General features: G+C 48.7%; 9 protein-coding genes across 9 annotated transcripts; 4 read left to right on the top strand and 5 right to left on the bottom strand.

The window, feature by feature from the left end:
- Window positions 1–61: 61 nt before the first annotated feature.
- Window positions 62–1,726, bottom strand: F5891DRAFT_956089 (fatty acid desaturase-domain-containing protein; the record flags this gene model as incomplete). Its single annotated transcript, XM_041375387.1, has 7 exons — window positions 62–181; window positions 232–728; window positions 782–851; window positions 904–1,144; window positions 1,209–1,463; window positions 1,519–1,563; window positions 1,632–1,726. 7 exons carry the CDS (start codon window positions 1,724–1,726, stop codon window positions 62–64), a joined length of 1,323 nt encoding a protein of 440 aa, XP_041223697.1.
- Window positions 1,727–1,995: 269 nt separating this feature from the next.
- F5891DRAFT_1044557 (kinase-like domain-containing protein) lies at window positions 1,996–4,269 on the bottom strand. The gene is made up of 6 exons (XM_041362194.1): window positions 4,244–4,269; window positions 3,922–4,195; window positions 3,582–3,868; window positions 3,289–3,523; window positions 2,906–3,234; window positions 1,996–2,856 (listed from the first exon to the last, which is right to left on the bottom strand). The coding sequence occupies exons 2-6, from the start codon at window positions 3,998–4,000 to the stop codon at window positions 2,164–2,166; spliced, it is 1,623 nt and encodes a 540-aa protein (XP_041223696.1). The 5' UTR covers window positions 4,001–4,195; window positions 4,244–4,269; the 3' UTR covers window positions 1,996–2,163.
- A 31-nt stretch (window positions 4,270–4,300) lies between these two features.
- Window positions 4,301–7,046, bottom strand: F5891DRAFT_1044550 (thiamine diphosphate-binding protein). Its single transcript, XM_041362193.1, has 16 exons — window positions 6,787–7,046; window positions 6,699–6,732; window positions 6,540–6,570; window positions 6,415–6,492; window positions 6,318–6,361; window positions 6,169–6,268; window positions 6,009–6,123; window positions 5,649–5,957; window positions 5,457–5,597; window positions 5,217–5,408; window positions 5,172–5,196; window positions 4,975–5,118; window positions 4,892–4,952; window positions 4,724–4,837; window positions 4,648–4,671; window positions 4,301–4,601 (listed from the first exon to the last, which is right to left on the bottom strand). The coding sequence occupies exons 1-16, from the start codon at window positions 6,934–6,936 to the stop codon at window positions 4,376–4,378; spliced, it is 1,788 nt and encodes a 595-aa protein (XP_041223695.1). The 5' UTR covers window positions 6,937–7,046; the 3' UTR covers window positions 4,301–4,375.
- Window positions 7,047–7,908, bottom strand: F5891DRAFT_1044547 (acyl-CoA N-acyltransferase). The gene is made up of 2 exons (XM_041362192.1): window positions 7,350–7,908; window positions 7,047–7,293 (listed from the first exon to the last, which is right to left on the bottom strand). The coding sequence occupies exons 1-2, from the start codon at window positions 7,769–7,771 to the stop codon at window positions 7,239–7,241; spliced, it is 477 nt and encodes a 158-aa protein (XP_041223694.1). The 5' UTR covers window positions 7,772–7,908; the 3' UTR covers window positions 7,047–7,238.
- A 3,236-nt stretch (window positions 7,909–11,144) lies between these two features.
- On the top strand, window positions 11,145–11,960 carry F5891DRAFT_1112062 (DASH outer kinetochore protein). Its single transcript, XM_041363733.1, has 2 exons — window positions 11,145–11,266; window positions 11,318–11,960. Exons 1-2 carry the CDS (start codon window positions 11,201–11,203, stop codon window positions 11,522–11,524), a joined length of 273 nt encoding a protein of 90 aa, XP_041223693.1. The 5' UTR covers window positions 11,145–11,200; the 3' UTR covers window positions 11,525–11,960.
- Window positions 11,609–15,593, bottom strand: F5891DRAFT_1239566 (uncharacterized protein). The gene is made up of 10 exons (XM_041369701.1): window positions 15,522–15,593; window positions 14,784–15,468; window positions 14,128–14,730; window positions 13,814–14,079; window positions 13,137–13,763; window positions 12,798–13,087; window positions 12,369–12,747; window positions 12,131–12,319; window positions 11,938–12,078; window positions 11,609–11,888 (listed from the first exon to the last, which is right to left on the bottom strand). Exons 1-10 carry the CDS (start codon window positions 15,522–15,524, stop codon window positions 11,694–11,696), a joined length of 3,378 nt encoding a protein of 1,125 aa, XP_041223692.1. The 5' UTR covers window positions 15,525–15,593; the 3' UTR covers window positions 11,609–11,693.
- Window positions 15,594–15,728: 135 nt separating this feature from the next.
- F5891DRAFT_1279572 (uncharacterized protein) lies at window positions 15,729–17,682 on the top strand (the record flags this gene model as incomplete). The annotated part of the gene is made up of 5 exons (XM_041370363.1): window positions 15,729–15,983; window positions 16,037–16,106; window positions 16,158–16,609; window positions 16,656–16,847; window positions 16,900–17,682. The coding sequence occupies exons 1-5, from the start codon at window positions 15,954–15,956 to the stop codon at window positions 17,680–17,682; spliced, it is 1,527 nt and encodes a 508-aa protein (XP_041223691.1). The 5' UTR covers window positions 15,729–15,953.
- Window positions 17,683–17,796: 114 nt separating this feature from the next.
- On the top strand, window positions 17,797–18,786 carry F5891DRAFT_1279571 (camp-regulated phosphoprotein/endosulfine conserved region-domain-containing protein). The gene is made up of 4 exons (XM_041370362.1): window positions 17,797–18,022; window positions 18,076–18,159; window positions 18,211–18,305; window positions 18,363–18,786. Exons 1-4 carry the CDS (start codon window positions 17,987–17,989, stop codon window positions 18,496–18,498), a joined length of 351 nt encoding a protein of 116 aa, XP_041223690.1. The 5' UTR covers window positions 17,797–17,986; the 3' UTR covers window positions 18,499–18,786.
- Window positions 18,787–18,857: 71 nt separating this feature from the next.
- Window positions 18,858–21,189, top strand: F5891DRAFT_1044523 (DNA polymerase alpha, subunit B). Its single transcript, XM_041362191.1, has 12 exons — window positions 18,858–18,989; window positions 19,043–19,402; window positions 19,437–19,451; window positions 19,502–19,540; window positions 19,597–19,688; window positions 19,736–19,853; window positions 19,922–20,001; window positions 20,058–20,222; window positions 20,274–20,495; window positions 20,552–20,734; window positions 20,837–20,959; window positions 21,012–21,189. Exons 1-12 carry the CDS (start codon window positions 18,908–18,910, stop codon window positions 21,141–21,143), a joined length of 1,611 nt encoding a protein of 536 aa, XP_041223689.1. The 5' UTR covers window positions 18,858–18,907; the 3' UTR covers window positions 21,144–21,189.
- Window positions 21,190–21,379: the final 190 nt, after the last annotated feature.

Here is a 21,379-nt window from a genome sequence, read left to right as displayed (position 1 = left end):
TATGGATCATAATGTAAGGAATAGTCAAGTGGGCCGGTCTACAAGCGACTCTATAACGCTTTTAGATCTTGTCAATCTCGATGCCGGAGTCGCTAGCACTACCATCAGCGAACGAAGGGCGAGTGGCAGCGAGACCCGACGCATTCTTGTAGAAAAGAATGTTGCCTTCATCCTCGACAAACTAAACAATGACTCAGAACATATACGAGACCGAAGTAAAAGTATACTGACCTTGCACTCCTTGAAAACCCTGTAGACTTCCCCCCATCCACCCGGAGCACCCTCAAGCTTAATCCCTGATTGCCCAAGGCGCTTACGAAGGGCATCAGAAGCTTCCCAAGCGTTGTAATGAGGGATCTTGCTGGAGACGTGATGAAGGACGTGGGTCTCAGAGATACCGTGGGTGGCTTGAGCACCGATCCAACCCATAATCGAGCCACAGCCACCAAGAAGATTGCGATCCAAAGTAGCCAAAGCGCCACGGGGGAAAGAGAACTCAGAGGCACGGTAGTGGGGGAGAAGTGGGTCGGTATGTTGGAGGAACGTGATGAGGACAAGCCAGTGGTTGACCCAGAGGTAAGGCACTAGGTAGAGACGGAACACAGTCCAGAACCCAAATGTATAGACGGAACCGGTGATACCAGCAAGCCATAGCACGATACCGATGTCGGACAGAATGATCGAGTCGCGCTGGTGAGGTGCGAACATCACAGCATCAGGGTTGAAGTCTACAAAGCGAAATCATTAAATCATTCTCTTTGCAACACAAATCGTTACTCACGGTTGGTGCCTTTGGGATAACGCTTCTGGCCAGATGCGTTGCGGATAAGATATGCAGGCCAGCCGCCAAGCTAAAAATACCGTCAGTCGCTGATCACACATATCTTATCCAATTCGTCTAACCAAATAGGTAGCAGCACCCAACATTGCGCCAATAGGGGAGTCGCCCAGCGCCTCCTTCAACTCCTTCATTACTTCGTCCGAAACACTCGAACCAAGGATATCCTCCTTCGTCGGGTCGAATGAGGGCAAGCCAAGCTGCGAACGCGTCTTGGGAACAAAGACCTGATCCTGGGTCATATGACCAGTTGAGGCATGATGTTTCGCATGCGTGATCCTCCACGAATGGTATGGTACACCAAGCCTAAATTTTAATTAAGGTACTGTCAGTCACGTGACTGACGGAAATAAAAAATTTAGGACCGTACGCGGAATGCAGGACCCAACCAACGCTGTTGTTGATCAACTTGGACTCTGAAAATGCTTGGTGGCCGCACTCGTGAGCAATGACCCAAAGGCCAGTTGCAAAGAGACCTGTCCAGAAGGAGTACCCCGCCCAGAGAGACAAGCGTGCAGCAGGATAGAGCAGAGGATGAGGGAGGGAAATGTGTTCGGGAGAGATGAGACTGTCAAGATAAGTGGCGGTCTTGTAGATACCCGAGATTACCACCAGGTCATAAACACTAATCAGTGTGAAACGCGTCAGAGCTAGCTATCTTGGCCAAGATAGCAACTTACATGTATAATGATGACCGCAATGCTGAACGCTTGAAACAGTGAGCGCTGAAGAAGAAAACGACTGTAATAAGCGTCCCGCTCTGAGATGTATCCAAAGACGCGTGCAGACGTACGGGATGGCACTCAACAAGTCCTTGATTGTGAGGTCTGGTATAACGCAGACATTCTGTTTCACAGTCGTGACGCCTTTCTCTGATCCGTCTGACATGATTGAGGTCGTCAGTAGCAGACTCCTGTCTAATCCGAACTTCTATAAAAAAAAAGGAGGGAAAATGAGACAAAGGAAAGCAGGTGAAGCGAAGTGTCTTCCAGTCTATTTATTGGGCTTGTCCCGGTGATAACCGAGAGCACACGTGGACTGGGTTATACTACAACTTGTAGTTAAGCGGCAGTCCGAAAACACACTAAGTACCTGCAGTCATTGAGTGAACCATGCACGTCGTTCATGGTAAGGACGCAAGTTTCTAAACGTTCAAGCCTCGTTTATCAAATGCCAGAAATCATATAGACATATCGCAATATGGGCAGAAGCATTGCTATACGGTATATATATCCAACGCGTGTGAGAACAAAGCCGCGAGGCACTAGAATATCTCATCTCACTAATGAAAGGGGCCTGGCAAACACAAGCACTCCCTTCTAGCTCTAATTTAGCGCCTGTAGCCTCGCAGCTAGTCCCTCTAAAAACGCAAACCCATCCTTGGTGATAGTCCTCCCACTGCTCTTGTTGGTAACAGCACCAAAGTCAGCCACGAGGTTCGCAAGCACCCTATTACTCGATGCAATCCCCACTTCCCGACGAAGCCTCGCAACCACGCCCAATTTTACATGCGCTGGTTGGGGGGCTCGATCGTCCTCTCGATTTACACTCCGTAAAGTCCGAAGCGGCAGTACGAATATCGAAGGATCTGCGAGCTGTTTGTACAATGCATCCAAAAAGGCGAATCCCTCTTTGGTGAGCGTCTTTGAGCCCAATTGCAGGAATTTCGTGAACTCTTCTACGGCGACTGCAAGAGCAGCGTTATCCGTCGAATCAAGCACGGAAAGCTTGAGCTTCTGCAGCTGACTCGCTTTCTTTGTTCGCACGGGAGTGCAGGGTGGAAGGGGTTGACCATTTGGCCTCGATTCATCGTCCTCGGAGCTGTCGCTTACGGATATGATTTCGCTAGCCTTTTTTGAGTCATTTCTTCGCGCAGGGGCAGGGACATTAGTTTGGTCCCCAAGTATTGGACGAGGCGGGTTGAGCTGGAGCTTGGCCAAGTCTTTCAGGACGTTCTCCATCTCATCTGCATCAATCGTGGGCCGTGTAGGAGCAGGCCGTCCTGCTTGAGGCTGAACCTGAAAATTCTGAATACACAAACTGAGGTGTACCGACAGACACTCGTACCTTGGGAGCTGGCGGTGGTGGCCAGATAAAGCGCTCAATATCGGTGAAGCCACTGTCCTGTGCGAGCGCCTGGAACTCGTCCTTCCAGTGATCGTAATCAGGACATTCAAAGAACTTCAGCCGTCTACAATAGCGCAGGAACTCTTCGAACTCAGAGGGCATTCCCTTGCACAGGTCCTCAGGGCGAGCGTTCTTTTTTGCTCGTTTGATACGATCGTGCGCCGAGTCGGTTTTTGGTACACCGTTCCGTGTCCACGAGAGTCCTCCAGGCGTAAGAAGATGTATAAACATCAATGCGGCAGCCTCAAGATCATCTCGCCTAGACGGTACTGCGACAATTCTCATAGGTAGCTGTAACACACAAATAAACCTAGGATACTGACCCTTGCCTTTACAATGCACGTTGACAGACGTAAACCAATAGTTTCCCAAGAAATCTCTCTTCTCCTTTGAGTCTGGTATATGCCGCCGCGTGTGCGATTCGATGTAGCGTTTAGAAAACCCGAAGTCGATCATGTAGATGGTGTCTTCTTCAGGCGTCAATCCGATAGCACAGTTCCCAAGCTGTATATCACGATGCAGAACTTCGCGGTTGTGCATGATCTGCAAGCGTGCGATCTGCATATACGATCAATGCCAAGATTATCCCATCGATCTGAAGCTAGAACACACTCACCACCTGAATCGCAATAGAACATACGCTCCGAAGGTCCATCCTATTGTGTCCCCATTGCAAATTTTCTCGGTAGATACTCTCCAGACTTCTTCCGAGGAGACTTATGACTAGATAATGCCATTTTCCCTGGATACCGCTCGCCCATAACCGAGGCATGCCCTCTCCTCCTTGCAGTAGAGGATAGATGGCCTGCTCGTAGCGATTTGTTGGGCACTCGTGGTCGATGTCTTGCACTTTGAGCGCGACGAAAGTGTTATCGTGAACATGCCGTGCTTTGAAGATAGAGCCTGGGACGAGATGGCCTGGGTGAGGAATAGCGTTGAGTGGGCTCGGTACGTACCTGAATAGCCTGATCCAAGTCGATCTTGTAGCCAGTAGTTGCCCATTCTGCGAGGAATAGTATCTGAGTTGTGCGCCATTATGTTGCCTGATCACGGTCAATGTCCCGAGTTACAGAGGTACTGTTGGTAGGTGATAAGTGACCAACAGCGGAATTAAGATGACAGCTTTGTGGTAGTAGAGTCTAATGTGTGGAGCAGTACAATATTGTGGACGATAAGTTGATTCGGATTAAACAGATGGTTGCTTGTGGTTGACGCGCCAATTGCCTCAACCTGGTACGCGTCAGTCACGTGTTAAGTTGAAATGTGAATACCCCTTACAGTAGCTGTCGGTTCGAAACTTCGAGTACTAGAAGTCATAATTGTAGTCACAACACATTCACAAAACAGAGTCATTTTCATTGTGATAATACTAATACAGCGGTTATACGGTCTTGATGCGTCAAAAATAATTCAGAGCTGCCCCGCCGCAGCTTGTGCAGTCAATGCTGCGGATGCTTGTAAAGCACGGGGTGTGTCGTACTTGTCCATGATTACTTCGACCAACTGGATCTTTCGCGCACTCACGAAGTCCTCGTCATCGAGAAGCTTGTCGAGTTCTGACTTGCTGCGGACCGTGTACGACTGTGTCAGCTTGCCCTCAATATCGCCGAGAGTAGTGAGGAGCGAAGTCCATTTCCTGTGGGAATGTTTGAGAAAGATACAGATGAAGAGAACGATCTTACCAGTCTGCAATGTCGTTGTACTTCCTGCAAGGAATTGTTAACGGTCACGTAGTGTGCCTTATCAATGACCACTCGCCTATCGAGGCCGTGCAAATGCCTCTCGATGTTGTAGCCCTTGTTATTCAGCACAAAGATTATCGGCGTCAACTTGTTATGAGTCATGGTTGAGATCTCTTGCACAGTCAATTGCCTGCCACATGAAATATTCAAGTTAAAATTCAGGCACGATGGACGAAACACGTACATGCTACCATCACCGGTGAATAATATGGTACGCCCAAGATGTCTGTCGCGGGCTGCGATCGCTGCACCGAGTGTGCTAGCTACAGTCGTTTCCAGTCAGATGCAAGTTCAGTAGAGAAACTTGAGAGTGTTTACCGGTCGCCCATCCAATGCTTCCGTACAAGATTTGGCTGACGAAAATACACTGGTCAGGCATTGGAACGTCCATAACCCCAAAGTTTGAAGTGCCTGGACACATGCTTCAGCTTGCATTTTGAAGGATAACATACGCTTCGACTCACCAGTCTCAGCAACGATGACATCCTGCTTCCGAAGAATTTTCCGACGCGAGGCCAGAAATGAGCATGCGAAATCTTGTCGTCACTTTCCTTTGGAATATCTAACTTATAGTGCGGAACGGGGATTCGTGATGCACCCTCCTGGAATTTACTCAACCTCTCCGTAAGCTTCGGGAGAAGCCATTTCATTCCTATATCCGGGAATTTTGCGTGGCGAACAAGTGTATGGTCGGAATGTAGCTGCAAAATCACCTAAGCGTCGAAAACTGGCATGTCACGGAAAATTACCTCGATGGTGTGCCTCGCAGGAATATGGTACGTGAACATTCCCGTGTTAAAATCTGACTTTAACGCGCCAATCGAGAGGATAAGGTTTGCGTTCTCGACCCTCTCCTTGATGGATGGATGCGTGATCGAACCGATGTAAATCTATAGAAAAGTCAAAACGGTCTTGAACGAAAGACGGGGACGAAAACTCACACCACCATATCGTTCATACTCCTCACTCACTGATGTCTTTCCCATTGGTGTTGCGTATACAGGGAACTGTGTTTTCACGAGGAGGTCGTTGACTTCCTCGCGCAAGTCGTGACGAACGGCGCAAGCATCGACGAGGATAATGACGTCTCGTTTAGCATCCTCCACGAGCTTCACAATCTCGTCGATAACATAGCTCTCGACGTCTGGGTTATTGGGAGGAGGGGTCCGCGGGAGTTCGATCTTCAAGCGCTTGGCAGAGATCTTTTCGGTGGTGAGGTCCATCGGAAGGGTAAGGTAGACGGGGCGAGCCTGAAGGATGTTTACTGCTTGAACAGGGGAAGGCAAATAATCAGTACTTACTTGAATGATAGCCTCCACGAGGATTCGATCAATTTCGGCCGCAGCTTGTGCTTTGTTCATAATAATGGCCTGAGCAGCGGTGATCTGTTCCGCAACTTTCGTATATACGTTGAATCTGGAAGACGTGAGACGCCGGATCAACAAAAAAAGAAGTATATACCTTCCATCACCAAGTGTGTGGTGGAGCATAGGCTTATTCTTCAACTGTGTAGTGCTAGGCACTCCGACGATATGAAGGACAGGGACCATTTCAGAGAACGCTGAGTGATCTGTGAGTCTCCACATGGGAGAACAACAAGTAAGAATTACCGCCTGCAATTGCGTTGGTAGCACTCAATTCGCCAACACCGAACCTATAAATTGATGAGGTCACGGGCAGATAATGATTGTCGACTACCAAACGCACGTTGTGACAACCACACCTATGCTATGCTCTTTCACGCGGGAGTATCCATCTGCTGCGTAAGCTGCGTTCAACTCGTTGCTATAATGGCGTAAGAAAATGTGCAGCCGAAATGATGAACTCATTACCAGTTCCCAATCCATTGAATTGTGGGATGGTCTTCAATGAAGTCCTAAGGATTGAGGTGAAAATATCAGTACTTGCGCTGTTCATATGCGCAGTATTCACCAGGAAAGCTACATAAGATCGTTAGTATATCAAGTTATCGATGATTGATGAGACCCTACGCATGTTAAAATCCCCCGGTACTCCGAAGATGGACTGGTAGCAATAAGTGAGTAGGGATCTATGAACATGATTGAAGGGGACACATACCGTCACGTTGAGCTGTTCCAATCTCTTCAAAATGTAATCAGAGATAGTGATAAGCTCTTCGTCCTCGCTATGATATTGTGCTTTCAAGGTTTGAAGCTCCTGTTGAGGTCGATCGACTTCACCCTGGAGTTTCCTGGCTTCAGTACCCATGGTAGTAGTTAGATTTATTCTCTGCGACGAGTTTCAAGAGAAAGGGGTAAGAGATTGATGATTGAGAGAGATGGATTATATACGGGAACGGCAACGTCATAGAGTCTAGACACATCGATCCAATAAGGCAGTTGAGCGTCGGCACACGGCGGCGAGACTAGCTTTATCTCTAGGCTAGCCTGGCTAGCCATTCGATAAGTCACTTCTCCGTTGACCCCGGATATTACAATCAACATCGACCAATTGCAAAATGATCTCATAGCTGGGAATGCAACTCCGCCCCCCATTGCGATAATATCCTCTCAGTGACCATCTATCCAATTCCCCCGTCGTTTCCTTCCCTCCTCCTTAAAACCTCTGAACAAGAAACAGTCACAAAACTTACTCGCACCATGGGCTTATTAGCCACTCACAATTTGGTATAAATGGCTCGTGCTCTCGCATTGCCTTCTGTAACATCCAAAGAGATACGCTGCAATCCAAACTGCTTGAAGGCATGGTTTACAGTGAAACGTGTGGCTTCCGTTCCATATCCCTTTCCCCAGAACCTGGAGGCAATAGTTACGCCCAACCGTGCATCCCGGTTCTTCGCCTCCAATAAATTGATGCAACAAAAGCCGATATATTCATAGTTCTTCTTGTGTCGCAAAGAAAACCAGAGCGCTGAGCCCTCCGCAAAAGTCTTCATATATTCTTTGTACTTTGAGGAAGGCGCAGGCGCGATAGCTGAGAACGTCAGGGTCCGTTGGACGAGGGCGTCGTTGCGCAGACCAAGGATGTGGTCTAGATCATCGTCTTCGAATCCGCGGAAAATGAGGTTTTCTGTGACAAACATACTCAGTTGCGCGATATCGAAGCAGTATGCAGCAGAGAGCAGTAAGCGCTGGAAAAGCGGTAATATTAGAATCTTTCGAGATCATAATGGCGACGATGCTAGCCAGCTTAGCATATGTTGATTCCACCTGAACGTCCAGTAATACTTCCGTTCTCGGTGTCTTCCGTTCATCGATTTCCCCGATGCGGCAACCAAAATCTGTTGCCAAGGACTGTCCGAGGTCCCAACTGGTTCCATGAAATGATGAATGCACGTGCCATGTTTCTTGAACTCTTTCGATCCTTTCAACATCAACATGCTAGAGTGACTCGGATTCTACAGCGTTGCTTCCAGCTAAGCTCTGGCAAGCTCATTGACCACCACAAGGTTTCTTCGATGGCGCGCAAGACGGTGTCCATATGAGTCATCAGCGTCGTTGAATATCTCTTGTTCTCACCTCTGTTTTCACCGGCAGTCCTCAGTTACGCACGGCATCCATCACCGTTGTGGTGCTCGATGCTCGCACACCTTCCGGGAGTCCGGTTACCCTCCCCGATCGCCTTTCATCGCTCTCACTCCAACACCAACGAGGCAGCCAAACTCCAGCAGCGCCCAAGGCGAAATATCTTTTCTCCCCATGATCCTCATGTTGGAGTAGCTGTAATACGGGATAAAAATGTATATTTTCTCGCGCGCATTTCCGATCACCGATTTCCATGCAGCCATTGACCGTTGCTCTGCGGCCGAAGCGAGACGTGCCCGCTGGTACCAGTAACCATCGCACCAGGCGCAATCATGACCCGTCCCACGGCGGGCTCATGTCCTAACTTTTTCTCGCACATCTCCACCGGTGAAACCAACACAGCAGTGCCAGAAAGACTCATCCTAAGGCCAAGTACAGGCCCAGGCATCATCATCGCGCTACTAGTCCCACGCTAGGTGCAGCAACCAGATAGTCACGACCCCTTTCATTTTCATACTTTTTATCCGCTGTTAAATACGAGTCCCGTGTGTCGCATTATATCGATCTAGGCACCAAAGAAACCTCTACAAGTTATCACAGACACAATGAATGCAGTACTGAAAATATGCATCATGCTCTTGGACGTATCTTCACCAGGCGAGAAAGGGTGATACAAAATTCCGAGTCTTCACACTGTGTAAACCAACCACAATGCAAATTCCAATGCTATTGGTTCGCACAGTGAGAATTCGTTCATATAAATGATACATGGGGGTATGCTGATATAAGAGCCACGGGACGGCCAAGATACTTAGAACGCTGAACGTCCTGAAGATTGGTGGAGCAGTATCGTATCATCGACCTTCTCCATCTGAAGTGTCCTATGAGAACGAGAACTCGCGGGAAGGTACACGAACGCACGTGAGTTGGAACCGCATAGTCAGAAGAGAGCGATTAATATTGTTTCACTGACCGAAATGATATATGATAATCTTGTGTTTGATGGATGTGACAGAGTGAATATGGATTATATTTTGATACTCGGATGGAGAGTGCTATATATTGGGCGATAGCCACGGGTCGCAACGTCGGGCTCATCTGTCATGTAGACTGTGGAAACAACAGATAGGGGAGTTCAGCAGGAAGCTCTGACGTGAGAGTGCGGGGAGGACACTGCTAATGCCAAAAGGATGATCTTGCTTTAATGTTACGGCAAGATATACGAGGGCTTCAGCACGTGTCAGGGAAAATGCTGGCACCGACCGGTTCTGTACATTGTGACATGGCTGATTGCCAACATCCTGGCGTATCATGGGCGTTCTCAACCATTTGACTACCATCGATTACACAGCGTGCCTTGATCAAAAGAACAACAGGAGTGATGGGCCGCATGTCGATAAGCACCTGGCCAGCGAGATCTATGAATTTCAATAAGCATTCAAGGGGTACCATCCTTGATTCAACTCGCGCACCTCCGTCAACCTTCTCTCGCGTCACAGATCTAGAACGCAATGGTTACCAGCTCCTGCGGATATTTGATCCGAATTCCTGTACTTGGATCTGCCGCAGTCACACCGTAAGTCCGACTCCTATGTAGTTCTGACCATAGCCGTCATAGATCATTCAGATTCAGCCGGATCTTGCGGCCTCGATATCCATGACACCTCCTGCTCCTGTTATGAGTATTGCGGTGCCAAGTACAGCAACCGCGCGGCCCTGGCTCCTTAAACCATTTTTATAATTGCGCAGTAACACTACATACGTAGCTTGTAGATGCCTTAAATCGCACTGAAATACATCAACATACTATGAGCACGAGCTTTGATGGGGTACAACTTACGAATGTAGAACAGCGACGTAGTCAATAGCCAAATAGAAGAGAGATCTTAGCATAATGTCGGCGCGATTCTTCACCTGCTAGGAAAAGTAATAAAAATTTCAAATCTCGATCCCTCGTACCGTATCAGCAAACCAGCAGCAATGGTTAGCAATACCAGTGCTACTGGTATGCAGATTCGTACAAACAATACGCAGGGGACAGGTCAGTCATGAGTATCTCGAGCGCCGAAGGATCCTGAAGATGGAGGAAAGTTAATGGGACAGCATCGCACCACTGACCTTTTCCGTCTGGAGTGTTGTGAACGGCATCTCGTGGAAAAATATGCAGGTGCGTCATAAGTTGGAACCGAGCGGTCTGCAGACCCTACAACTCCGGAATTGTTCCACTGACCAGAATATGATACGAACATCTCGCATCCAATCTGACAAGGTGAATATGGCGATAGCAACCTCTCGATCAGAATGTAATGTTAGATATTGGGTGATAGCCACGAGTCGCGAATGTAGGCTGCGGAACGATAGGTTGGGGAGGTTAGCGGGCTTAAGGGCAGATGTGAATGGACGAAAGGGCACGGTAATGAAATCGCTAATGCCAAAGCAGCTTTCTCGGACTTGCTTTTAAGGCCACAGCAAGCTGATAAGGGCTTCGACACGTGTCAAGGAGAAGCTGACCGGTCGACCAACCGGTCGACGATCCGTTATCTGCACATGACTGACTCGGAGGATGTACCCAGGAGGTGAAGGTCTTGTCTGGGCGAGCGGCAATAGGAGGGGTGGACTGCTTTGCCAGCATCCTGGTACATCACGGCCATTCTAGACAATCGACTACCATCGATTAGGCAGCGTACCTCAGAAGAACACGATGCGGCATGTCTCGGATAAGCACCTGGCGGCCAGCGCAGATTTTGATAACATATGAATTTCAATAAGCGTTCAAGGGTACCTTCGTGCCCTTCTATCTCGTATCAAGATCGCACACTGTGATTATTTGAATGATTGCTCACCTTTATCAGCTTCTCAGTCGAAAATGGATTCCTGCTGGTTGCAGTCTAAATTGAAACGGACTAGTGTGATGACGTAAGATTCAGAACGCGCTTCTCCAAATCCTCCAAGTACTAGCCTAGTAGTCGACTAATCAGTACTACCCAATGTCGCAATCAGAACCCTCCTTCTTTGAACGCGAGCGCGATAGACTATCCTTGGACATCACAGCAGTAAGTGCTACCCCACCCAACACACCTTGAAACTGACGCGCCATCCCACAGGGCTTCGAAGACCTTCTCTCATCCAGCAACGTCCTCAATCGGAAACTCGAAGAAGTGATAGGCATGACTCGTGAATACGAAACCATTGCTTCCCTCTGGCAAAGCTTCCACGAGTTGATGCGTGGACAACGAGACGAAGTGCTCGAAGATAGAACGACCGTGCCCGGCACAGGCGCCCACGTCGTGTCTACAAACTCCAAACGATAGCACTGAGCAGCTAAAGAGGGAAAGTGAAATTGTTCGTCAGGTACGCTACATGATCGCTTTCATGAACTTTGCGAAGACTATCCAAGTACAGGTGAGAAGAACAAAAAAGTATGTATTATTGTGACAAGACAAAGACAGATGATGACGACAATGCTGCGTAGAGTCCAAATCATACATCCGCCCAAGAAGCAACCTGCGCAAGTTGTTTGGTGAGGAGCACCGAAGAAATAGGCATCGCACTCACCCATGAGAATCCACTGAATTCTTGTTGGTCCTTCGAAGACAACTGCCCGTGAACGGGCGTTAGTGTCGGTTGCTCTTTTGTAAATTCTTCATCGAAATTACTGGTGTCCGCACTCCCGTTCTGCAAATGAAATTAACATCGTTCCTTTTACTTGAAACATCGGGCTTACTATAGTGGGGAAGTAGGGCGGTGGGATGCGTTTGTTCAAGACATCGTCAAAGCTCACATCCTTGAAGAAAGGATGTCTCTTGATCTCCTCGGCATCAGCTTTCCCAGATCCCAAACGTCGGGTGGGATCACGAGTCAACAACTGCAAAATCGCCATCAACAAGCGCAACAAGTAGAGTGCGGGAACATTCAACCTTTTGCAAGATGGAAACAGCATCTCTCGGCATGGTGATCGGATATAGAGGTTCATCCTCCAAGATGGCATCAAAGATCTCATCTTCGTCATCGCCACGGAAAGGCGATTGTCCAAGCAACATCTCATACGTCAAGACACCAAACGCCCACCAATCTACGGCACGGCCATATCGTTGTTCCAGGAGAATCTGCATCAACGTCAGTTCGGTCCTCACAGCAAGGAGATGCAACAAGTACTTCGGGAGCCATAAACTCAGGAGTACCGCAGAACGTGCTCGTGGTCGAGCCATACCACATATCCTCCTTGCACAGACCATAATCAGCAACCTTGACGTGTCCGTCAAGGGTGAGCAGAATATTATCAAGCTTCAGATCACGGTAGATGATGCCGTTCGCGTGGAAGTACTCCAAAGCAAGAAGGACCTCCGACGCGTAAAACTTGGCTTGACGAAGCGAGAATTGTTTGCGTTGGATGTGCAACATGAGGTCACCTCCACTAACGTACTCCATGACAAAGTACACGCGCGTCTCAGTCTGGAAACACGAATGTAAGCCAAGTAGGAACGGGTGTCGTTCACGAGCAGCAGCCAAGAATACTCGTTTTTCTGAACGGGTACTACAAATTCTGATTAATTGTCTTGATCACATCAAATTTATGAGACATACCTCTCGACCTCATCGTTATCAATGATAAACTCTTTCTTGAGCACTTTGATGGCATACAAACCGTTCGTCTTTTTCTCCTCCGCGAGCATGACTTTACCGAAGTTACCCTTACCCAGCACAGCCAGGAAGTTGAAGTCATCGAGGCCAACTTTACGTTTGCGAGTTGCAACTCGCTGAGCCGGAGACATAGCCTGAACAGGCGAAACTAAATGAGGGTCCTGTGGTCGCGGTGCGTACTGGGGCCCAGGAGGTTGCATTGGCAAACCTGGTTGCGGATACGAGGTCTGTTTCTAGAGCTTTGTGAGCGCACATGCTAACACCACTAACACAGAAACATACCTGGGGTGCCGGGATCGAGTACTCTTCCTGCTCATACGCCATAGGTGCCTGTGGCGGAGGTGGTGGAGGAGGCAACAACTGTTCATTGGGGTAAGCAGGAGGCACCGGGATCCGAGCACCTGGGGGAGGCCGAGGAGGAACACTAGATGGCGGTTGCTGCTGATAATAACGAGAATCAACACCATCCTGCGTAGGAGTGCGCCGCCCAAACGCATCCACAACCATCCCAGGTACAGGAGCCACCTCTCCCCCCGTAAGTTGCATCCTGTCTAGACTATCGCTAAGCGGTACTTCCGCAGGTGGAAGCACCTGCGTTTGGGTCTGTGGGGTAGGAGCGAGGGTCATGGGTCGTGATACCGCCGCTGCTACTTTACCCCCACGCGCGCGATTGATATCGCGCCAATCACGGAGGAGCTGGTTGGCTGTCTCCATTGACATACCACAGAAATCAGGCACGAGGTGCGCACAGTTGGCATGGCAGGTGATATCACATTCTGAGCACTTGCGTGCGTTCTTGCGACCGAGGGGAAGCATGTAACCACAGTGGCAGCACCAGTTCGCACCGATGTTTGTGAGGGGCTCGAAGCGATGGGGAATGCGATGGTTGATTTTCTCTTCATCGCCCTCCTGGAGAGGGAGGTGTGAGAGACGATGAGAGAGAGAGGGAAGATACGCACCCCAGAGTTTGATTTCGATATACACTTGGTAACAACTTTCTCGTAACATTTCTTGTGACAAGTGTATCGGCAGTCTTCGCACTGATAACCCAGGGCGTTGAGTAAGAAGTCGTTGCAAAAGGCACAAAGCATGAGTTGATAGAATTGCCGTTGTACGAATTTATGGCCATTCATCTCGTGAACTTCGCCCTTACGTTTTCTAACAGCACCCTGACGGCCGAGTCCACCGGGGGCATCTAGCGGGCGCTTGCGCACGTTCTCCTTGACTGAAACTCGGCATAAGAATCCAACTCACAGACTTGGAGGTCACTTACCGAAGTTGAGATGCAATCCAAGGGCACCTGCCGGTTCCACCGCGAACCACGCATCAATGCCTTCGTTCTGGCTCGTGTACGCCGCTGCACCGCCTGGTGGATTACCTGCCCCATCAGGTTCTATATTGAGAGGAGCATTGACATCGCCGAATCCACCAACTTGGTGCGGAGAACGATTGACAGGAGAGTCACCATCCATGGCACCCGCAGTGACCCAGCCACCCTGGCTGTCCATCATGACCTTTTGTCGTCTAAGCGCTTCGACAAGGTCACTGATTCTTATCCAAAGCAATCCAATAGGGGCCGGGTGAACTTCGGATACTTGTTTGTCATAGACCGCGATCTCGACCTCATTAGCTTTGTCGACTGTGATTTCGAAGTCTTCATTCCAGCGGTCGGTCCGCGAGGGGTGGGAGCGAGCACGTTGCGTTCCTTCGATTTTAAGGGATACGAAGGTCTCACGAACCTGTTTGGAGGAAGGACGGGATCTGAAACCGGTAATGATTGGAGTGTGTTCGAGTTCGCGTGCCCCTTTGACAGTCACATAGAGCTTGCCGGATAACGGCTTGGCGCGTATATTATCTTTATGTTCGCCGTCGGGACCTAGCCCATGAAATTTGAAATGATATGGATTGAGGAACAAAAGAAAAACTGACCTGCAGGTTGCTCTTCTTCCTCTACATCATCGAGGATATGGAGGTTCTTGTAGCATTTGAGAGCAGATTGAAGAAGCTGAATCTTCTTCTCGCTCTCAACGCGCTTGCTCTCTGCATCTGCACGAGATTTCTTGTCGCCGTCTGCCTGATAAAGCTTGGACATCTTGTCGATGCCCTTCTTGTACTGCATTTCGACTTGTAGTTTGAACTCGAGCTGATGAAGCATACGAGATATCTTTGGAGTTGTAAGGGGGGTATCCGCTTTGATAAGATCGAGGTTTGTATATTGCTTTGCCTTGGGAACACCGTCGGTATCATCGCCGGGGATGAGAGTGGCGCTAGAAGAGGCACCGCGAGTAGAAACTTGATCAGAGGGGGGGATTCGGGGAAGTGAACGATCTCTATCAGAGGAACGACCTTGTTTGAATAGGTGTTGATGAGGAGATATAGCAGTGCCCGATCTAGAGGGATCATCGCGCTGTAGCTTGCGAGCTTGTAGCTCGCGGAGAGTGTCCTCGAAATAAGAAAGCGAACGCTCTGCCTCGCGAACCTTTGCATCATTTTGACGCAGTACGTCGGGATTTGTCGTTGCCTGTCTGATTAAGCGTGAAGCGTCAATGAATTTGCGTTCCTTCTCGATGCGCTTGAAGACATCTTGTATTTTCTGGTCTAGCTCGACGGTCGACTATGATAGAGACTTGTTTGACTGTGAATTTAAAGCAGAAAGAGAGAGCGCACCATGACCGTTGAAGACCTGTGTTGTCTGTAGGTCGTAGTAAGAGAGGGCGTATACAGCAGTAGATGGGGCTGTGGGCCAGATTACTGATAAACGCCCGACGAGGCACTACAGACTTGGCTAACACCCATATATAGACTTAGCAATTTAGACTTAGACTTACATATGGACTTAGACTAATAATAATTCAATAATTATCAATGCCATCCTTTTCCTCCTCCTCGTCAATTCGTGCTGCTTCTGAACAATGTCTATTGAACGTAAAAATCGTGCACAAGCTCTATCATGGCTCTCCTTCTAACGTCTTCCATAAAGTCAAAGGCAGACTACCAAAAGAATTGGACGTTCTCCTACTTTCAGATTTGATTTTTTCTATTTCAGGTTCTCTAGACGGTCAGACTGTCCCTGCTGATGCAATCGCGCACTCTGCCTTGATGCGCTACCTCCGCAATGATCTCAATGAAGCACGTATCGAAGCAACCTTTTTCCGTTTTTTTTATGTGACAATCTATTCCAGAACGCACTTCAGCTTGGTTTAAACACCGTTTCTGATGCATACGTTGACGGCGACGACGGCCACGCTAAAAGTAAGCTCCTTAACTGTGCGTTATATGCCCACGCACAATTTCCACCTGCAGTCACTCTGACGCCATCGCGGTCCCTATGCCATACATTCCGCCCACATGCTATTCTCGTGGCAGTGGATCTATGCTATATTTGGAAAACCGCAGGCGATCGCGAAGACTCCACAGGCCTTCTCGGCGATGCCAGCCCGTTCGCAGACAACTTGTACCTACCCTTTGAGCTCCTCCTCAAGCGCGTCACAGAGCAGCTTTTCAATCAGCTTGTCGGGTGCGTTTCTGCAGTCAGAGCTGAGTATATGCGCTCTCATATGGCTCAGACGCTATCCTCTTATCTTTGGGACGTGGTGCAAAGTATGTTGATCCTTTTTCTGCTCAAACGCTCTAACAATGTCCAGAGACTCGACATGGAGTCCGAGTACTTCCCTTCTGTTGCACAATCCATTCTCGAAATCATGCGGCGGTCCCCAAATCCCCATTTTGTAGCACGTTGTAAGCGACTAATTAAGGTGCGTTTTCTATTTCTGCTCGTGCACGCCATAAATTTCTGTCTAGACTGCACGCGCTCGCCATCACTCCATGCTCCAGACCTCCGCGGCAGCCCTCTCCTTGTGTCTCGCCTCCTGCGACTCAAACGACTCGGATGATGGGGAGCAAATCAATGATTCAAAACTCACACCAGAAGCCGTATTGTGTGAGTCCTTGGAGCAGATATTTAGAGCAGGGGTCCCTCAGACCCGCTTCAAGGTATGAGTTCTCCCATTCAGGAACGACGAGCGTGCGAGTTATTCAGAGCCAGGTCGTCGCCGCACGCTCGACCCTATTGACTTCCTCAGCTGGGGATGTCGATCAACTAATTGACGATGACGCCATTTTTAACAATGCGGAAATAGATTTCCCTCTAGCTTGGCCCAATCTCCCTGACATTCACATGGATAACTCCGTTTCGGTTATTGATATGGAGCAGACCGTGCCGAGCGACACGGATGATCTTTTAGAGGACTGGCCTGAAGAAGCATTACCCTGGTCCACGTTTTCTGGTGCATGGACCACGCATTCGGACGAATCTCTTATCGATGGCCTAGGCTCTTCATCTCGACCACGTAGCACTACACCCCCTTTGGCACGGTCCTATCTGACTGAAAGTGAAGACGATAGCTTCGTGTTGGATCTAGAACCGGATCACGAGCAAGAGGATGCGAAGATGGAAGATGCCGATTTCGACCGTGTTGTGTTTCATCCACCCCTGTTAGGTCATCGCGCAAAGTTTGGGCGCCAAGAACAACCTGGAGGTACAGAGGAATTTGACTTGCTTGTTGATGAAGAATGGAGCTGCGAGGACGAGTTATTATTTGATTTGGCCGACGTATTCGATGACTCGGGTGGACTTGGTGTTGACGGCGAGACTGGACCCATTGCTGTCTCACAAGCTCCGGACGGGGGCCCTGATCAAGACATCTTCTTACAGGTGAAGAGCAATACCGCGGATCAAGAATACGGTTTTGACACACACTTTGGCATGGAAGGTCAGGTGGTCCAGGGTAGTGCAGATGACTGTTTTACGGATGTCTGGGATCTATAACGTGTTCTGCAACAAAGTCTGACTTGGGAAACAAGTGTGCTGAAACTGATTGTGACATATGAGATCCGACATCCGATGCCGGGTATAATTGAAATGTTTGATTAAGACTCCGCCACTCCGCTTAGGTAATTACATCTTTGAGGGAAAGACTGGAAACGCTTAGAAACGTCAAGTTATCGACAAACTTTTGTTTCCAATTCGATTCATCGGTGCTGAGCTTCCTCTTCGACGTTCTCGAAGGCTTTTCTAGCTCCTCCTCCTTCATCGTCTTTTGTCCCTAGCTCGTTCTGCTAATCACTTCACCATGCTGCCGGCCAAGCGCAACAAGATCGACATCAGTGTGAGTTATCGATGCCTCGTGCCAAAGCCATGTATTCATCTTGGCTTACACAGAAACTGACGGAGGAGGAGCAAAAGCTCTTTCGACTGTACGGCAAACTTCCAGCGCACAAGAACATCTTGACCAAGATGCAAGGGGTAAGTTACATGTCTCACTATTCGCCTTTGTTCTTATTGTATGCGCTCCAGGACCGGAAATATTTCGATTCAGGTGACTATGCACTCTCCAAAGCCGGAGTCGCACCACAGAACACCGTTGGTACTGCGATCCCCAATCCAGACAAGTAAGTTCCGTTCGCCATTCTTACCATGCACAGTGACTCACTCACAGCCACGCATAGCATCCCACATGCATCATCGCCGCCGACATCACACTCCGGCGGGTTAAGCGTATCCCCCACAAACAAGCTCATGTCCTGCAAAAGAGAGTTCACTCTCCCATTCCGAGGAAGAAGAGCCAGAGAGGGAAGACGCTGATGCAGGGGTCCAGGAGGACGCATAGACGTTCACTCTTCTTTTTGCTTTCCGTGCTCATCCACTTCCCGATTCTTCAAAGAGCTTAAAGACGCTACGTTTTGCTCATGTATTCCCTATGTATCATCGGTACCCCATCCCATGCCTTCCAGATTCAATGCTTGGCTACCCTTCCTTGATCTGTAGTCTGCTGCTGTTTTGAATCTGTTCTGTATCAGTAACTACATATAGTATCCGCTCATCGCACATTCATCTGTCTGTTTTGCAGGTGCTATCTATAATAATTCTGGAACGTTGGTGTGACGTGACTTGTGTGACTGCTTCTGTGATGTACGTGACTGTAACGGTCGCGCTTGTGGCTGGACGCGTCCATTTCATGTGTGTTTCTCATTCTGTTCAGCTTTGATCGAAGATGTCTTCCTTACGCAGTGATTTTTGCGAATGGCTTGGAGCTACAGACTCAGAAGAGGACTCAGAAGGCCTCATAAACGAATGTACGATTTCACATTTGAATCCACAAAGAATAGTCATCGAACACGCTCTACAGGCATATCCATATGTCAGATGTACAATCTAACAGCAAAGGACCTCCAATATAAATGGGAAGCTCTCTCTTACGGTAAAGCGCAGACAATACTCCGCTTCACACGCGAATCTGCATCAGACGTGAAGGCCCAGATCCAGCGGGAGATGCAAGCCAAGAATGCCAGTAGTGTATCCAAGTCCGCAGCGACAGGCTTTGTGCGCGGGAAGTTTGCGAATTCTGCGAAGTTTGCGGGGGTAAATGCTAAGGGACTTACTGGGCCGCTCAAGGCTGCGGCTCAACCGCCGAAAGCGCTTTTTGGAGGCATGGCGAGCGTTCCTGTGAAGCTTGAGCAGGACTTTGATGGGCCGATCGCCAGTTCAAGTAGGGTCACTTTTGTAGGTCAGAAAGAGGCTAGACAAAGGTCGCGCATGTGAGTGTCAATCATCATTACCTTGATCTTCTCTGCTTATCCAGCCCAAGATCGGTACATGTATGAAACATTAGGCGAACGAAGCGACAGTGCGTGTTTATCTGGAAAAAATTGTGGATGCTACTCTAGCTGGAACTTTCTCTAGCTCTGGATGCACAACTCGATGGGTTTGGCGAACTCATTTTGAAAAATTATCGGGATATCCTTCAGTTGGGTCATCCTGGTGTTTTTTCCGAGGTATGAGTGCGTTGATGACTGGTTTTGTTAGCTGATTTTTGATGCAGGAATCATGTGTTGTTGTGGGCCGGATCGTGCTAGACGCTGAGGCTTCTGGGTCAGGCATCAAGTTGAACGATCAGTCGCTCATTCTCGAGTCATCGCGATCGCACGGTGATGGACTCCGTGTGCCTCTACAACTCGCGCCAGATCTCAAGATTCGGGGAGGGTATAAAGGCCTTGGGTGGTGTTAGGCCTATTTCCTGGTGCGGTAGTAGCACTCAAAGGGCGCAACGGTGGTGGAGGTTATTTCATTGCGTCTGAGATTCTAGCTGTGAGTATTTTGAGTCTCTGGTTTTCTTGTTGAGATAGAAAACACACTTTGCGTAGATACCCCCGATGCCAGCGTCTCCTGCTCCACCGAGTAACGTGGCAGCAAGTTTCGACATGTGCATAGCATGCGGGCCATTCACTCCAGATGCTAACCTCGACTACAAACCGTGGAGAACTCTTATCAGCAACCTCAAGACATCAAAACCTGCCGTCGTCTTACTCGTACGCACATTCATTATTCAATTTAATATTCGAATCTCATAATCCAATCAGCTCGGGCCATTCGTAGACGCTACACATGCCCACATACAGAATGGCATGGTTGACGAGACGCCATCAGACATTTTCAAACACCAATTTATCGCCCCCCTCCGCGATTTCCTTTCTCAATCGCCAACAAGCACAGTCCTTCTCGTACCAAGCGTGAATGACATCATTAGCGACCACGCAGTTTTTCCTCAATGCGAGCTTGATGACGAGTTTCGTGGCGATCCGGTTGGTTTTTCGAGCGCTATTCTCTTGCTCTCGAGCTAATGACGTATTGATTTTAGCGCATACGGCTCCTTCCTAATCCTGCACGCTTTTCACTAAACGAGATTTCTTTCGCTGTATGCAGCGTGGATGTGTTGTATCACCTGCGGAAGGAGGAGTACTTTAGACGTGGACAAGAAGTAGATTCTATCGTATGCGAACCAGAGGCTGCTAGCGACCCTATGTCGAATCTCAGCAGATATGTTTTGCAGCAGAGAAGGTGACACTTTTGTAATAATTCAACTTGCAGCAGCTTACATCCAACGATTTGCATAGCTTTTATCCGATATTCCCTGTTTCCTTAGGACGTTGCACACGAAGTCAATCTTGACGTATCGCATTCCGCAGAGTTGAGAGTCGCCGAGAGTCCTGAGGATCCAGGTCCTGACGTGATGGTACTACCCAGTCGGTTGAAACATTTCTCAAAGGTGAATCCATTTCCTCAATACTACCCCGTCGTCTCTTCAACATCTGCTGCAGGTCGTGGACAATTCGGTCGTCATCAATCCGTCATATCTGACAAAGGGCACGTATGCCACCCTCTCTTATTCTGGACAAGGAACGGGATTTCCCAAAGATCGGATATCGGCTGATATTGCAAAGTTATCTTAGAATACCCCAGGTGACTGCTCGTATGATGTCGCATTTTTGATATAATTGCATACATTTATTGCTCTTTTCTGATGCGTTCGTACTGGTGCTGCGATCGCATCACAAAAAACTGCACTGATGGCATCATTAGCTTGTTGCTTCCATCTCGAGTATCCGATGTGGTTCTCGGTGTACACCTTGACTTTTATCTTGCAACCCTGCAGAGCTCTTATAGAAGTCGAATTATGATTATCAAC

The sequence above is a fragment of the Suillus fuscotomentosus genome (assembly GCF_016647785.1).
Source record: "Suillus fuscotomentosus strain FC203 chromosome Unknown F5891scaffold_41, whole genome shotgun sequence".
Taxonomy (NCBI): Eukaryota; Fungi; Basidiomycota; class Agaricomycetes; order Boletales; family Suillaceae; genus Suillus; species Suillus fuscotomentosus.
This window is presented reverse-complemented; position numbering and strand designations above follow the sequence as displayed.